This window comes from Dermacentor andersoni, chromosome 2, assembly GCF_023375885.2.
Source record: "Dermacentor andersoni chromosome 2, qqDerAnde1_hic_scaffold, whole genome shotgun sequence".
Classification (NCBI taxonomy): domain Eukaryota; kingdom Metazoa; phylum Arthropoda; class Arachnida; order Ixodida; family Ixodidae; genus Dermacentor; species Dermacentor andersoni.
Genome location: NC_092815.1, coordinates 229275421 through 229293740, shown reverse-complemented (window position 1 = coordinate 229293740; position 18320 = coordinate 229275421). Strand labels below are relative to the sequence as shown.

The 18320-nt window shown below is 43.6% G+C and overlaps 1 protein-coding gene across 1 annotated transcript in view; it reads left to right on the top strand.

Moving 5' to 3' along the window:
• The window catches only part of Vps50 (vacuolar protein sorting 50), a 171998-nt gene that overhangs the window by 29951 nt on the left and 123727 nt on the right, over positions 1 to 18320 (top strand). Inside the window, exons 4-7 of the mRNA XM_050186790.3 lie at positions 2911 to 2982; positions 6193 to 6317; positions 13527 to 13644; positions 17712 to 17747. Of these exons, the coding sequence (XP_050042747.1) occupies positions 2911 to 2982; positions 6193 to 6317; positions 13527 to 13644; positions 17712 to 17747 (351 nt within the window). The remainder of the gene's footprint in view (positions 1 to 2910; positions 2983 to 6192; positions 6318 to 13526; positions 13645 to 17711; positions 17748 to 18320) is intronic.

The window sequence follows — 18320 nt, the reverse complement described above, 5'->3', positions numbered from 1 at the left end:
TAGCCATTTTAGCTAAAGCGTTATTTCATTTCAGTTGTTTAGCCCTTTGAGGGTCGATTTGTTTCACCATATGCGACCTCCCAGGGTCGATTCTTTTTATTGCAGATTGCAGTTCTTCTTAAGGACTTATTTTGAAAAAAATTCACTGTAATTTTTTTAGGGTTACCGTAAAGTGAGAAAAAAAAATATTTTGCATTGGTATGTGTGTACTCTTCATTCATGAATAACAACAATAAAAAAGGAAATAAACTTATAAGAATTGAAAATTTGATTCATTGTTATAGTTCAAGGCTTTGAAAGTGCGCACACGAGACTATTTTGCATGACTCAAATGTTCCTGCTCTTACACTAATATGTACATCCATAGCGTAATCGAACTGCACAGGTGTGCACACTCAAGAAAACTGTGTGGTTGTGTGCCCATGAAAAAAAGCACAATGTGTGACAAACTTCCCCTAATCTTTATCTAATCACCAACCAGAGGCAATTCATTTTCATTAATTTCCATTAAAAAGAAGCAACGGAAATGCATGCATGGCGGCATCCTTCCTATGCGCACCCCCTTGAGCACTAAACGAGCGAGAAACAAGCGGTTGCACTTTGAACAATTAGTAACGAGATAGCCATCAGTTTTGCAAGCGCATAAAGCCGAAACAGCCCACGGAACAAAACCCAAACCGCCACCCACCCGCACGCGCGCCAATGTGGGAGCAGTACTATATAGACGCGCAGGAGCGAACTAGCGCTATAACAAACCATGCAGCGAAAACTGAGAGAGGGAGGTGCGTGAAAAGAATTGCCTGTATTTCCACATAGTGTCAGCACATTATAGAAAAGAAAAAGTTAGGAAATCGGTGCACTTTTTAAACATACAGACGGCACCGTAAATATACGGCATCGACCGTTTTGGGCTTCGTTCGCGGCGCCGTATATTTACGTCATTGACCCTCAAAGGGTTAAAGAACAAACAATGGGCCAGCCGACTGGTTCGCTATATAAAGGGTTGGCAAGTTCAACACAGCCACATGGAGAAAAAGAAAACACATCCGCTTTCTGTTTTGATCAAGTCAGTAATGCAACTAGCAGATTTTCAGTGATGTGTACCTTTCTTTGCAGCCAAGCAGGCCCAGCTGATGCTCTCAACACTTACTTTCACTCTTGATTAAGGAATGCAACTGACAAACTTTTGGCAACACTTTCACATCTGATTAGGCAAACATGAAAAGTGGGGTTGCATTATGATGCTTCATGTGAACTCAGAAAACCACTAAAGCAAGATGCTCTTCTGTAAGAGCAAACAAGATGATAGCAGACATAATGATAATTGTGTGGACTGGCTGCAACCACAAGTGCAGAAGAATTTTTTCCATTTGAGAAACAAGAAAAAACATTTATGTGACATGCTTACATAAACATCATGTGGGCAGGCACATTCTTTGGTTAGAAGGTGCAGCCATGTTGTGTAAGGGCATGTTTTGTAGGCAGAGTAGCCTGGTGCACCCACTGCAAGGTTCTGTTGTTTCAGATACTTGTAACTATGTTGCCAAGTTTTCTTTTTCAATAGTTCGCATTGGGAGAATGTCATGGCACATCAGTTATGCGTAATCCCACAAAGTAGAGGAGGTACCATGAAAGGGAAAAATTGTCATCCATGCGAATGTAGCATGAAGCTACAAGGGAAACCCATACGAGTTTCTCAGAACACTTAGCAGTGGAAGAAAAATTCGCCTGGTCTGGCATTCGAACCCGGGACCAATGCCTTTCTGGGGTGTTCGCTTTACCATGTGAGCTAACCAGGAGGCTCGGTCATGCTACATTCAGGCGGATGACAATTCTTCCCTTTCGGGAGAATGTCAACTGAAAGGTCCTGTAGCGACCAGTACGCCATGCCAACCAATGGTGTGTCTGTGAATCAAGCTGGAAGGCAGATAAAAAGGGAAAAAAATTGATTATATTCTAGGGTTTCACGTGCCAAAACCACAATATGATTATAAAATACTTTGTAGTGGGGGACCTCAGATCAATTTTTACCTCCTGGAGTTCTTTAACGTTCAGGTAAATCTATGTACACAAGCATTATTTCACTGCGATCGAAATGCGGTTGCCATGGCGAGCATTGAAACCATGACCTTGAGCCCAGCAGCTGGACTTTCAACTGTACTTTATTCGAATTCACATTGCCGCACATAACCTCCGACGCATGCACATCTTCAACTCCTCCCAATATGCCTTTTTCTTGTGTGTGCCATAGCCGCTGCCGTGGAGAGTATGTAAAAGGATTGACATTTCTTGTTGGCAAATTACAGATGCAGCAGTGAATAATGGCGGCGAAGTGAGTGCATGTTCTGAATATGTGAATAGTATTCCGAGTATGTGGTCTGGTCCTCATAACAGCGGAGCCTATTTTGTTATTATAGATATGCCCTGTAGCTTTTCAAATCAATTTCATCAATGGAGTGTGGATTGAGAAGCAGATGCAAGATGTGCTGCACCTAATAACGACTCAATGAGTATAAAACTATTGCATAATTTCTGTGTGTTCGAACCCCTAGCTTGACCAATATCCTTGAAATGAATTGTGGCACTTCGTGCACCTAAATTTTCATTGTGAATGATGACGATTTCTAATGGCATCCCCTTTGAAACAGGGTGGCTGCCAATCAGTGCTGAGCCTGCTTGAGCTAATCAGGTTTTACGACATCTATTGCATTCTAGTATTTTGCCTATCTCTGCTTTATATAATGTCTCCTGATTAGAACATCTATCTCTATATTGTACAGCTACCTATACCTGTAACAAACTCGGCTCCACCTCCTCCCTGCTTTTTTTTCTGCCAATACTCTAACCGTCTCTTGCTTATCTCAACTGCTGTTGTGAATGTTGCTGATGCCCCCTGGTTCCTCTTTCCAGAAGCTGCCTGAAGAACTGGACCTGGCTGCCATCCAGCTAGTGCGTAAAGTCCTCCGCAGACAACTGGCAGTGGTCAGTACTTGTGGGAACTGTTTCTTTGAGTGCACACAACATTTTTACCACCAGTGTTTAAGGCAACTCACAGTAGGGGATAGTGGCAGTTGTGGTAGGGACTGTATGCAAAGCTTGCCCAATGGCCAGTAGTATTGCAAGAACCTTTTATTGGAATTAAAAAGGCAGCAGTCACATGTGCAGTCTGCCATGAAAGATTACAAGTAGCTTCTTCCTCGGCAAATGTGAATTTCAGCTCTGCTGAAACATGGCACTTCTAATTGAATAAATCACTGTGTAGGGCACAAGAACTACTATGGATAGGTGCTTTGAAATCAAGGCTGTGGGCCCAGACATTACGAGAATTCAGCATTTTCTCAAATTCCACGTATCACAAGCTTTAGTAACCGGACTTGAAAAAGGGGCACCAGCGAAACACAAAGGATGTGCGCACAAGGAAAAGGCGTTAGACACAGATGGATGCTGGACTTTCAACTGTACCTTATTCGAATTCACATTGCCGCACATAACCTTCGACGCATGCACATCTTCAACTCCTCCCAAGACGCCTTTTCCTTGTGTGCGCGTCCTTTGTGTTTTGCTGGTACCCATTTTTCAAGTTCACCATGCGCCAACTGGCCCAAGAGCTTGCGCTAATATAGTAACCGGCTCTACTTGGCCCTCGAAGAAGCACTCTGGCTAGGCTGGTATACTGCTTTTTTATTTTTACAGGTTCAGCCACATTGAATTATCCCTCTGTACATGCTGCACCACTTCCCATTTGCAGAAACTGGCACTGCGAAGTGACAGACATAGGGAGTAATGCAACAAAGTAGTTCAAGGATCCAAGTTTGTTTGGGAAACTTGTGTCCGCAAAGCATAATTGCAAATTAGCTGTGATAGTGGCAATATTCGTAGCATGGCTGGTAGTTGTTAAATTGACTGACGAGGCTTACTATTAGCCCTGTGCTTATTGGACATCGTATTGCGTTCTTGACGAAACAGTGGTCATTTTAAGAAATCAAGAATGTTTCACATGTGTCATGCTCAAGGTTGGTATCCAGTTTTATACTATAGTATACCAGTCGGTCTTTCAATATGTTGCTCAGATCTGCAGTGCGAAAACATCCATTGGCAAGACAGAGTGATGGAGTAAAATGTGTTAATTAAACTTCTGAGCGGTCAAAGACCAATTTAGGTAAAGTTCAACAGTGATTACTTACCTTAAAGGCCCTGAAACCTTTTTTGAACTTAATAAGAAAATGTTGCCAATCTGTGGGGAGGCAACAGTGAACTGTGAGCCAAATACAGTAAAACCTTGTTAATCCGGATCTCACAGGTCCTAAAAAAAATGTCCTACTTAATTGAATGTTGAATTATAGAGGGCATCAAGAAAACAATAACAAATGCTTACTATATCTGTTTTAGAGCTAATGTTCTGTGTATGCAGGCACTGGGAGAGCTGAGGTGGCATGACGTCACGCGCTTTCTTCCTAGGCTTTCAGTGCTGGAGGTCGCATAATCTCTAGTTTCGAAGACGCATTTTAGCAAGAGGCAGACAAAGTATTCAATCCCCGTTGCCAGCACTTTTCATTACAGTGTCGCCCTCTACGGGAAGCACTATCAGTCGCAAAGGTGGAGTAGTACGAAAGCTTGGCTGGCTTCATTTTGTGCTGCTGATGTGATGATATCATTGACATGGCATGAAACCATAACTTTTGTCACCGACTCACAAATTCTACAAAATGAAGTTATTTCTCATCCAAATTTGTATTTTTCTTTCTGATTCCCCGGGCTGCAAAAATTTTGCAGCCCCTTCCTTGTAGCAAAAATCCGTCAGCTACTGTTCTTCTTTGCATAAGAGGTCAAATTTCCATATAATGAACTAAATTGCTGATTTTACAGACTTCATTACGTTGAGGTTTCACTGTGTGTCTGTGTGCGTGTGTATGCGTGCGTGTGCGTGTGTGCGCGTGTGTGTGTGCACGCGCGTGTGTGTGCAATTAAACCTCGATTTAACCAACTTCAATATAACAAAATTCTCGATATACCTAGGTATTTAATTCTTAATAGCCTTTTGTCCATAGAACACCATGTAATTACAACCTCAACATAACCAAGTGTGTTTGTATGTGATTTCAATATAACGAAATTTCGCTTCTGCCACAAAGGAATGCCGAGACAATGAATGGAAACTCCCACAGACGCAGGTGGTCAAATGATTGAGTTATAAACGGTTGCTTGCGAAAGCACTTCTCGTATCATGCGCGGTGCGACCAAAGCGACTGCGAAAGTGGAGCCGCATCATGTTTCGTATGAAATCCAAGTGCGATAAGATCCTATCATACCCGCACACTTCGTGCTTTAGGTGCGAGTGAAAGTGTACGCTGGTGACAAAGAAAGATGGTGACTTCACGCACGAGTGCTACCTCCCTGCGTGACCTAAGGAAAAGAAGGGGAGGGGAGTGAGCTTGCGGTAACTCTAGAAGCGCACGCGAGAAGTGGGGCAGGGAGGAGGTGGGTAAGTTGGTGCGCGTCGCAATTTCTGGCATGCGTCTCGGCCGTGGCTGCATGGCTGTAAGTGCGGCTGAGTGCATACGCAGCTGCGCACCCTGCTTTAGAGGTAATGTGCCGCATGTGCAAAGAGTGGGCATGCCAAGACGATGTGGCATCATGTAAGCTGTCTTCCCACACGTTTAGTGTTGAAGGTTGCGTAATCTCAAGCTTCAATGACCTGCTGGAGCAAGAGGTAGACGAAGCATTTGTTCCCCGCTACCGGTGCTTTTCATGATAGCGTCATTTCATGATAGTAAGCATGCTTTTTTATAATGAGTACTTCTTACTACTGGTTTATTCGTCTAGTTCTCGCAGTGAAATTTCCTTGTCACTTATTGCTACAGATAGAGCGCTGATGCACATGTCAATGCACCAGATAACATGCTATAAGCCTCAATTATCTCTCGCTTGCTTCTGTGAGTTTCACTCGCCAACACTTGGTCTTGGTATCTTGGTCAAATAACGCTCTACAATCACATCTAGTGCAATGCACAGCAAGGATTCCTTGTGACTGCACTTGATTACACAACTTGTTGGGTTCTCGTGATCTCTCACTGATACATAGGCCAGTGCTCACTTAGAAACTGACCAATCTCATATGTGTAGACTTTGCGCTGCTGCAACGGTGTATTCTGTACCTTGATGTCGTGTCATGTCATGTTGATGTCGTTACAGGTGTCCAAGCGAGTATCAGACCTGATCCTGCAGAACCAGTCCTGGTATACGCTAGAGCTCCAGCGAGTCACGGAGCTGCAGGACAGTCTTGATGAGGCCTGCTCTGTGTGCATCCGAGGTCGTAGGTGGGCTGTTCGTTTTTTTTTTTATTAGATCTCTCGTTCGAGCAATGAAAAGCCTGCCCTCACATAGCAAGTGCGCTAAGGACAGTCTGGCTGAGTATATCAACAAGTGCTAATGGAGGCATGCATCAATTGCTGTTGGAAATGTTCAGTTTTTCTCTAAGCCCAAGTGGCTGGCATTTTGATTGGTTATGCAAACACTGCCCAATGTGCTCTGACGGTACTTGCCAGAGCTCAGCATCTTGCGGCAGTCTATGTCGAATTCTATTGTCAATGTATTTGCCTTTGTAGGCAATAAATGCTTAGGTAGGTCATAACATTGCGTTAATCATGAGCTCTGTTGCGGCTGAACCGTGACATCGGTGATCGTGAAGTGTTTCCGAGCGAATTTGTCGCATATCGTAGAGATACGCCGAGCCATGGGGACATGTGTATTTTTACTTGTGCGAAGTTCTCTGAAATCTGCCACTTTAGACATCCCGTGTGATGTCGAATCTGTTTGGTGCGCAGTTACCCTGTATGATAATTCTTCGTTCGCCATAGGTGCATTTTACCAACCACCGAACTCGGACTACAATACTCTTCAATCGCTGAATGAAATTATCTCGGAAGTTTCAAGCAGACCTTTTATTCGTGCTGGTGATTTTAACTTGCCAGACTTACAATGGCGGGATGGAATATGTGTAAGCAGCACTGGGTGTCGTGTAAACATAGAAATAAAAAATATAATTGACAATTTTGGTCTTATTTAGTTTGTTACTTGCCCAACTAGAAATAATAACGTTCTAGAACTTGTGTTCTCAAATTCCCCCCAGTTTGGTGAAAAATGTCAGTGTTATTCCAGGTATCAGTGACCACATGGCAGTTGTTGCAGACATTAAAAATTAAAGTAGAAGAACCCTAAGTTGTGCAACAAGAAAGGTTTTTTTGTTCAGCAAGGGTTACTACTCAAGCATAGCTCAAAAGCTAGAAGATCATTTGCCCGTGTTTGAGTGCCTTGCTGAAAACGATAGTGTAAACGATTTATGGTTTAAGTTTAGGGATAAGGTGTTAGCCCTTGTGTATAAGTACATACCTGCGATACAAGCAGGCAAGGTTAATAAATGCGAGAAGCCATGGATGACGACAGGTATATTGAAAGAAATGAAGAAAAAGCGACGAGTTTTCCATAAATTAAAGAAAACTGGAAGCAGTGAGCACGCGAAAGAATTACAAGCATTAACGAAGCAGTATAAATCAAGTATGAGATTTAGGTGCACGTTAAAAGAACCCCAGGTGGTCGAAATTTCCGGAGTCCTCCACTACGGCGTGCCTCATAATCAGAAAGTGGTTTTGGCACGTAAAACCCTATAATTAAATTAAATAATTAGATCAAGTGTGGAAAAAGCAAAAGAGATATTTCGAGGAGCTCAATAATAAAATTAAAACTAATCCCAGCTTGTTCTGGCATTATATCAAGGAGTGCAGATCTGATAATGTTGGAGTCAGCGAACTGAATTTTACTGATGCGGTTATAGTCGATGAGGAAGCTAAAGCCGCATGTTTAAATATGTATTTCCAATCCGTGTTTTTACCCAAGCATGATGCTCCTTCCCAACCGTACCCAAGCACGTTTCCACTGATGCCGCCAGTGGAACTGAGTGTTCGCGGTATACATTCTCTTCTTGAAAGCCAAGACGAATCCAAAGCAGTTGGTCCTGGTGGTATCTCTCCTCATGTACTGAAGCGATGTGCTATGCCCATTTCGCTTTACCCTTATATAATTTGCACGAAGTCCCTTTCAACAGGCACTTTACCCGATGATTGCGAAATGTTGTTCTGGTTCATAAGGGGGGCTAAAAAAAGAATGTAACAAATTACCGGCCCATTTCATTAACATCAATATTGTTACGGGGATGTTGGGGATATAAGGCTGTATTTACAAGGTATATACAAGCGGAGTCAATGTGGTTAAAATGGCTGACTAGTAACCCCACACAGCAGCCAGCGTCTCGCGATCTTCTTCTTCCTCTCTCTCTTCATTCATCCTTCCGTAACAGGACCCCCGGGTGCTGAAGCGCCGTCTCGGCGCATGGTAGGCGAAGAACTGCGAACGAAGTATGGCTTCAGCCACGAAATGTGCGCGACATCAACAGGCAGTGGACTTGAGAATGGATGAAACTGTAACAGCGTGATCTCGTAATTGACGTCGTCAACTTGACGTAGGACTTCATAAGGCCCTGCATAGCGAGAGAGAAGCTTCTGGGAGAGGCCGACCCGACGACATGGTGACCAAAGCAGCACCCAAGCACCTGGGGCGAACTGAACATCGCGATGGCACCGGTCGTAATGCTCTTTTTGCAGATGCTGCGAGGCTAATAAGCGAGATCGAGCAACTTGATGCACCATGTGGGCGCAATCGATAACTTCACGAGCGTACTCAATGGCGATGCGGGGCATGAAGGTACCGTAGGATGGTGTCAAAGGACAAAGTGGGGTCGCGACCATACAAAAGATAAAAGGGTGAATATCCTGCGGTGTCATGCCAGGACGAGTTATACACGAACGTCACATGGGCCAGTGTGGCGTCCCAGTCGCGGTCATCGTTGGAAACGTACATCGACAGCATCTCTGTGAGTTTTCGGTTGAGACGTTCCATAAGACCGTTCGTTTGTGGGTGGTAGGTGGCGAACAGCTTGAGCTCAGGGGCACAAGAGCGGACGGAGGAGGTTGTCCACAACTCGAGACAAGAATGAGCGGCCGTGGTCTGTAAGTAACTGTCGAGGTGCACCGTGCTGAAGAATGACGTCGTGAAGGAGAAAATCAGCGACGTCTGTTGCACAACTAGTCGGCAGCGCCTTTGTTATCGCGTAGGGTGTCACGTAATCAGTAGCGACAGCGATCCACTTAATCCCTCTAGTCGTCGTCGGAAAAGGGTCAAGCAGGTCAAGGTCTACGTGAAAGAATGGTTCAGAGGGAACTTAAATTGGATGGAGTCGGCCGACAGGTGGCAGGAGAGGTTTCTTCCGGTGCTGACACAATTCGCAAGTTGCGACATAATGACGCACAGAGCTGTAGAGACCCAGCCAGAAGAACCGGCTTCGTACGCGGTCGTATTTACACAAAACTCCAAGGTGTCCCGCCGTCGGCGCATCGTGAAGTTGTTTGAGAACGACGGATCGCAGATGATGAGGAAGGACAAAGAGCAACTCAGGGCGGTCAGGGTTGATATTGCGGCGGTAGAGGATGCCGTCGTGCAGCACGAACATGCGGCACCAGATGCTGCCAGATTGCACTCTGACGATGATGGACTGTAAGGATGCGATGCATTGTTGTTCAGCGCGCATGTCGGTCATGTCAGTCAAAGCCATCACGCAGGTCACCGGATCATGTGCAACAGGATCGGGAGGATCCACTAGGGGACGTGAGAGGCAGTCAGCATCCTTGTGGAGTTACCCAGTCTTGTAATGGACACTAAATGAAAATTCCTGGAGCTGCAAAGCCCAGCGACCAAGTGGTCCTGTGGTCCTGGAGTGAAGACAGCCAGCAGAGGGCGTGGTGGTCTGTAACCACCAAAAATGTGCAGCCATACAAATATGGCCGGAACTTGGCAACATCCCAAGCTAAAGCAAGCACTCCCACTCGGTGATAGAGTAATTTCTCTCGGCAGGTGACAGCAAGCGGCTGGTGTAAGCTATTACGCACTCGGTGCCATTCCGCTGTTGGGCGAGAACAGCGCCGATGCCGTGGCCGCTTGCGTCAGTGTGGACTTCAGTCGGTGCAGATGGATCAAAGTGGGCAAGTGTGGGAGGGGTGGTCAGAAACCCAATGAGAGCAGCGAACGCGTGAGCTTGCTCAGGGCCCCATGAGAACGGCGTGTTCTTCTTTAGATCTGTCAAAAGCCGAGCAACGTCAGCGAAGTTTTTGACGAAACAGCGAAAGTAAGAACACAGCCCGACGAAGCAGCGCATGTCAGAAGCACAACGTGGCATAGGGAAACTGCGTACAGTGCGAACTTTTTCCAGATCTGGTTGGACACTGGATGCGTCAACGAGGTGTCCCAAAAGACGGTAATCTGACGGTGCCCGAATTGACACTTGCCTGACTCTGGGGTTGGCGACAGCACAGACAGAATGTAGGCCAAACTTTTCAAATTCCTGTCGAACGATAGCTTGCGTGAGGGGAACTTAAAAAGAGGTAGTAGCAGGTCTACGCGAACAGAAAGCTGCAGGCACCATCACGTCCACTTCACGTCGAACGATTTGCACCACGTCCTCTGGTGCCAACGCATGCTGCTGTGCGGGCTGACCTTCACACATCGACGTTGCGGCAGCACTGGGAAGTCTAGTGAATGGGTGCAGGACGCGTCGTCTTTTGGCCTGCTCGAATTGTAGGCACTCTTTGATGATAGCATCAACTGTAGAGCAGCTTTTACACATGAGCAGATTAAAGGCGTTCAGATCAGCAATTCCCTTGCAGATCAGCAATTCCCTTGAGCACATGCCCTACCTTCTCAGCTTCTGTCATGTCGTGATCAGCTTTACGACAAAACGCCAGAACGTCCTGGATATACAAAACATAGGGCTATGTGGGGGATTGGGCACGAGAGGCCAGTTTCTGCTTTGCGGCAACATTACGGCCGGCTGGTTTGCCAAACAACTCTGTTAACTTCTCTTTGTACGTGTCCCATCTGGTCAGCTCCTCTTCATGGTTTTCCAACCACACCTTTGCTGTGCCTCTTAGGTAGAACAACAGGTCAGCTAGCATAAGCATAGGGTCCCATCTGTTGATTCCACTCACACATTCATACATAGCCATCCACTCTTCAACGTCGCCGCCATCAGTCCTGCGGAAAGTTCCGGGATCCTTGGGTTGCACAACCACAACCGAACGCGACAGCGACGTAGCATGTGGTGGTGACATCAGAGACGACAACGACATTGATCCTAACTGCTCACCGTCATTCATGGCGAGGACGGTGATGCGACGTCCACTGCGGAGCTCCATTTCCAGCCGTGATACCCTGCACCTCCCACCAATATGTTACGGGGATGTTGGGAATATAAGACTGTATTTACAAGGTATATACAAGCAGTGTCAATGTGGTTAAAATGGCTGGCTAGTAACCCCACGCAGCAGCCAGCGTCTCGCAATCTTCTTCTTCCTCTCTCTCTTCATTCATCCTTCCGTAACAATATCGTGTAAACTTTTTGAACATATCCGATTTAAGCACATATTAACCCATCTTACAGGTAATAATGTTCCTATAAATTAGCAGCACGGTTTTCGCAAGGGCTTTTCTTGTACCATGTAACTTGTAGAGTTCTTTCATGAGCTGGCTTCCAATGTTGACGAGGGTGGGCAAACAGATTGTGTGTTTTTAGATTTTTAAAAGGCCTTCGACACCATGTCGCACTCCCTTCTCCTCGTCACACTGTAGATTCTAAATTTTGACCAGAATGTATTAACTTGGATAACCAATTACTTGTTTGACAGGCGTCAATACGTGCTTTTAAATGGGAAGTGTTCATACTATGTTGGTGTCTCATCAGGCATGCCTCAAGACTTCGTCCTTGGACCGCTCTTATTCCTTACTTTTGTTAATTATATTTATGTGGGTATTTCGTCGCGCATACATTTATTTGCCGACGATTGTGTTTTATATCGGCAGATTAGAAACGCAAATGACGGCGTTTCTTTGCAGGACGATTTGGATCGTATTACAAGGTGGTGCCAGAAGTGGCAAATGATGTTGAATAAAAAAAGGTGTGTGCACATGTGTGTTTCCAAAAAAAGAAACAAATAGAAACGGCTTACACTATAAATATGTATGTGATTACTACGAAACCAACATGCAAGTATCTTCGTGTTGTTTTATCGCATAATTGTTCATGGAATGCCAATATTGATTATGTTGTTGGTAAAGCAGCAAGGGCTCTTAACTTTATCCAGTGGAACCTAATATGGGCACCCCAGAATTTAAAGAACACAGCTTACCTCACATGTATTAGGCCGATTTTGGAGTATGCATGCACTATATGGGACTCGATGCAGGCCAGGTCTATAGATAAGCTTGAAAAAATTCAGAATAGAGCTGCACCGTTTGTTTTAGGGTGATACAAGCGGACAGACAGCTGTACCGCGATGAAAACGGAATTGGGTTGGGAATCGCTTTCTTTGTGCAGAAAAAAAACTGTGGTTGAAGTTTTTCTTTTCTGTTATTCATGGTAACACTGGAATCGCTTCTAATAACTACTTTGATAAATCTAATTACATATCCAGTCGAAATGACCACCAACACAAAGTGAAAGGGTACCGTGCAAGGACAACTATGTTTTATAATTCCTTCTTTGCGATGACTATGAGAGATTGGAACTGGCTGCAAGAGATGCAAGTGTGCTGTATAGATGAAGTGTTTTATTTAAGTCTATAACCCCCCTGCTGTAACGCCTTATAGGCAAAGCGGGGCACTCACTGAATAAAGAATAAAGAATTGATGCAGATTCCATTGAATGTGTGTAGTAAACACAAGATAGAATGATTGATATAAATTGCATACTTTGAATAGCCAGTATTAACATTTTAGCATACCTCCAGGGAATTTCATGTGTTTGATAAGAATTTGCAGGCACAAATGCACAGCAGACCATGCAAATGCAATTCAAGCGAGGCACTAAGTGAAACATTAGTGATAACACAAAGGATCTTGCAGCTTAGAGGTGATTGTATAACTCGAGTGGGTGAGTCACTGAGGAGCAAAAGTGCAAGATTGAAAATTTGTATTGTAGATTTTGAGGCAGTATTCTAAAATATTTTTTATAGAGTAAAGTACTAGTTCCCAGTTGTTCTGACTGGTCAAGCATTCTGTACTTGTAGCCACCTGTTGCATATGGTAGCCTATGATGACAGGAAAACAGAGTACTATCAGTAATGTTCATACAGTTTTAGTCATTTCTTCCTGTATTGAAAGCGTGTAGGTTAGTTGTCTTGGTTACTCATTACCTGCTTTTCCGATTCAAAAAAATTTTGAGCAAGCTTGTGTGTACTATAACCCAGTTAATTTATCACTCACAATAAGTTACACTTTTTAAGTAACATAATAATTGAGCCTTCAAGCGGTAACATTGACGATAGTTCAGTTACTATTTTAAGGGACAATTCGTGAAAGCCGTCCGAGTGTTCGGGCCGATTAGCTTACTTGTGTCACGACTGTTTTCTGGTGCTGCTCCACAGGAGCCTGGCATGCAGCCAGCACGAGCTGACGGTGTCCAGCCTGGGCCTCCTGGCTGCCTGCCGCAGGCGTCAGCAGCTGTTGGGCTTGTTGCGCTCCCTGCACCTGATCAAGGCTCTGGTCAGTGGGAGGGGACAACAAGTCCTTTCTCTTTTTTTACAAATCAGGTCAAAGTTTATTCAATATCAAATGTGCATACTGTATAAACCGGAATATAGGTCAAGCGGGAGTAATGCCGAACCCCTACTTTGAAGTGAAAAAAAAAAAAAGATTGCAAAATAAAATCACCAAAACACACTGATTTTCACAATGGCACTATCACTGATAGCGAGCGTGCAAGAAGCTACCGCACAATGTAAGCAATTGTGCCCTCAAACCGGGGTTGCTCTGCATGGTACCCACAAAATGATGTTTTACGTGGGTTGCATGTCAACAGTATTCCTTTGTGTCCTCCAACATTACAGGCTTTTTTTCAGAAATGCCAAGCTGGCGGCACTGAGTGGCCATGTTGTCGTTCGCATCGGCGAAGTCTACAACTTGTGTCTTGAACGCCACTGAAAACTCTCCACATGCCACTGCTCATTGCTCACCAGACAGGAAATAAATAACAAACAAATCACACATGAGATGGATTAGAAGAGTGAACACAAGACACAGCAACAACAAAATATGCTAGCAATCACAATTAGATATCGATGTGGCTTGGGCTATGCATTTGCCAACATACACACCTTAAGTGGCCAGACAATGATTCACATTCTTCTAAAGACTGCTATAAAAGATGAGGGTGACTTTAGTCTGCTTTCTTCAGCAAAATATCTTGACTTATATTCCAGCTTATACTTTAAGTACAGGAAGTGGACAGGCCAAAGGAATAAGTTAAACTGATAAAGTTGACTGGCCTTTGACTCTTCAAAACAGAAGGCAGTGATATGCGAGAGCGGTATTACGACAAATATATCAAAGATATTTGCTATCATCAGTGCACAAAGAATACGTCAACAGAGTGGTATACAATTTAACAAAGCTTTTCAGTTAAGTTAGTTGTGTACTACACGCTCAAGGCAAAACTGTAAAGAAATATTAATAGCAGGGCAACAGACATAAACAGCTTGTTCATACACGCATTGCTGTTTATGGAATACTGGAAACGTATATGTGACCAGGAATCGGGATGGCAGCACCTTGAAATGCTGAGTTCAGCGTTTGGCCATGAAAAATAAGGGGAACTCAGAAGTCCAATGTTTGTTAGTTACAGCCATACAAAGGCAACAGATGATGAAGCCATAAAAAGAATAGCACCAATCAACTGTTACAGTCTACTTTCGTTGATTCGACCCAGAAGGGACCGATGACTGTTCAAATCATCCAGCTGGTTTAATTAAACAAGATGTGGAAAAAAAAGTGAAAGCACTGCAGATTCATTTGGCAGTATTGGCCCGATTCTATCACGCCCCTGAATCAAATGCTCGCCCACTTACTATGTGTCGGAAGTGGCAAACTAATGTAGTAATAACATTAAAGCTCCTAAATGAAGTAGAAATCTTACACACACCCGGTTTCTTTAGCAAAAAAAAAAAAAAATTGTTTCACAATGGCGATCGGGTTTCTAAAGTCAACTTCGGCACAGGGTTTTTAAAGTCAGCTCTGCCTTAACACATTACTGTTATGCAGTAAAGCATGCGACTGTTGCGAAGACAATTTTTGTTTTGTGTCCGTTTCCACTGCACTGGCAACTTACAGCCCAATTTTATTTAAAAAACGAAAGGAAGGCGCATGTTAGAATCATTTAAATACCATAATAAGACATTGTGACTTTGATTGCTTGAAAATCTTCCTAGGGCGTGTCAAAAATAGGTGTTTTCGACGAGAGATGACGTATGCTCAACACATTGACTGTACTCTAAGCTCCGCAAAGATAGATGCTGCCTCTAAAGGCGTTGCTGTCGAGGTCACCATAGGGGTCAGGTGCGTACATGCTTGCTAGTCAAGTTTGAATTATTTGGCAAAGGCCAATTTTAGCATCAAAATAACAAAAGTGTGGGCCCATAGAGATGCATGAGCACTGGCGAGACTTTTGGTCTGGATCAAATTAACTGAAATCTCAAATTAACCTGAGTAGAATTGGCAGAAGTAACTGTATTTTAATTGAAACATAGAAATAATAAGAATGATGGAAATGAAAATGGATAAAAGGACTACTTGCTGCAGGTTCGAGCAGTTCAACCAAAGTACATAAAATTATCACATATATTGATAAATACTACTTTACTGCTGGTCCAAAGGCATCAGGAGCAACATAATCATTATTAAGAGTAGGTGCTCCTTGTAGATACATTTTCATTAATAATAAAGCTAACTTGAATGTAATTTATCAAGAAGTTAAAAGTTGACCATTTTATTTCTGAATTTGTATTTAGTTTCTCAACATCTTATCTGGTTATTTGCTTATTACTATTGCCGAGGATCAATTTGCATAAGTTTGGCCAAAGGCTGACAATCTTTACAAAAGAAGTGTAAAGCTTGAAAATTATCCCGCTGCGTAGGTCGTGTCCTCGGAACCCTTGTGAGCATTCTCCTTCATGCGGACATTCTTTGCTGCATGGTGACGTTGAAAATTAGTTCCAGCTGTCTGTGTTGAAGACATTTTTTTTTTATTCTTCTCCGGTCTGTCCGGTGGTTCGGAGCAATGAACCTCCTAGTTGGACGGATGCCCAAATCCCCTAAAACCTCCTGACAGCCTTTGTGGCCTTTGTTGAACAGCAGTATGGCTATAGAAACGGCCATCTGCGCAACAGTGCGTGAAGCTTACCTTGTTTTAGGGCACAGCACCTAAATCTTGCTGTTGAGAGCTTTTGCCATGAACTCAGCGAGGTAACAACTTTTCGTCTGTCAGCTTCTCACATGTGGGAAGCATGGCCTTTGCTGGAGCACTGGTGGAAATTCGAGAATGAGCCGGTGTAGGCGCAGCCAAGGCTAGTGCTTGCTTGTTGTTATACAAGGAAAGCTCACCATCTGGGGCAAACCTTCTGTTTATGAGCCCTATCAGCCGAGCATGAATAAAAAAAATTAAACCCATACAGCTATAATGCCTCAATTGGAATAACCTTTCTGAGTATTCTAGTTGCAAAATCACTTTCATTTTTTGAGACATGAAAATAGAATGTTGAATCATAATTTTGCAAACAAAACTTAAGGAATAATTTTTTTGAAGAAAATTGCATTTGCCAATCCACAAGATCTGCTTAAATGTGTAATGGCTCCTTTCTTTTCCTTCATTATGACTAGACATGAATGCAAAAATATAACAAGTTATGGTTGGAAAAATCTTTATAAGATGTTGCCATTATCACTGCTGCTGTTGTCCATGTCTCAGTTGTTAAACCATTTCGTAAACTACAATGTGTAGTATTTCTTTAATTAAATTTAGCTGTGAATTCAGCACTGTACACTGCTGTCTTGTACTCACATGTTATGTTTTATTGGTGCTGCTGTAATAATTGATTTTTGGGAATTAGGTGCAGCTGAAACATTGGACAAGGCAAATGTGCCTTCTTGTCAAGGTTATCAGGCAGAACTGTTTTGCAAGTAGTGAATGAAGCATTTGCTGAAACTGATGCTAAATGCAGTTGATAAATATCACACATTGGCATATTACTGAGCACTGCATCGTGGCTTCTTATAAGAAAAGAATTTTAACATTTATGGTGAGACATAGTTGCCGCTATCTTTCTTGGGAAACAATCGCAGCACTCAGCTCTACCTACATGCGTTGTATGTGGAGTGACTCTATGGGAAACTATGTGCATGCTTATAATGAGCATAGTGTTGCCTGAGGTTAAAGACAAAAGTGTTTAGAGCAGGAGTGCCCCCTGTTTTTCAACCAATTGAATGTAAAGACTTTGTATGTGTAGTGCATGGGTAATGCACATCATGTGCGTGGTGTTAGCTAAATACTTCACAGTTGATTGTTTCTGAGGTTTCTAATGGAGTGAGGATAAGTTCTGAACAGCCAGTCTGAATGTGCTCAATATTTGCTGATTGCTTCTGTTCTTATCAAATTTAATATTGTATGTTTGGAAAGAAATCAGTCTGTGCCTTCTTTTCCCTTCTTTTCAGCAAAACGTGGATATTGAGTTAAATGCAGTGCGAAAACACTTATCTTTTTCTTTTCTTTTGTTTTTCAGCAAGAAACTGATGTCAGGCTTCGGGAACTGCTCGAGGTGAGCATTGTTATGGGTTGATGTTGTTTGTCAGTGCACTTGATAATTGGCTCTTGCTTCTGGAAATACAGCCTTGGAATTTTTCCAGAGCCAGAATCATGAAATGGTTGCATGCTGTGTGCAAGTGCCACTCTATGGATAAAACATTGTGGACAGTGTCTGAACTGCACACTTCACTGTGTGTGACCCATACTAATGGCATCTTCAGGTGGTCATTCTAGAACGCTCCCAAAAGGTCGAACTTGATTGGATGATTAAAAAGGGGTGCTCCGGCTGCATTCAAAGGGCCCCCTTCAGATTGCCGAACTCCAGATCAGAGTGCTCCCAGTATCACCATTGGAGCAGCCGGTCACGAGACTCTACCCACTCCTGTGGTTGTGCTGGCAAAAAGGGGACTCCTGCTCTGTTGATGTGCTGCCATCATTGCCGTGTTTCACATTTGAACGCAGCTGGTGCTGGTGGCAGCATTAGCCATGGCACTGCAAGTTCTCCTCAGCTTTCCTTTCTTCTCACTGCTCCGAAAAGCAGCTGACCATTTGGTTGGCACAAGATGTCTTATGTTGAATTACAATG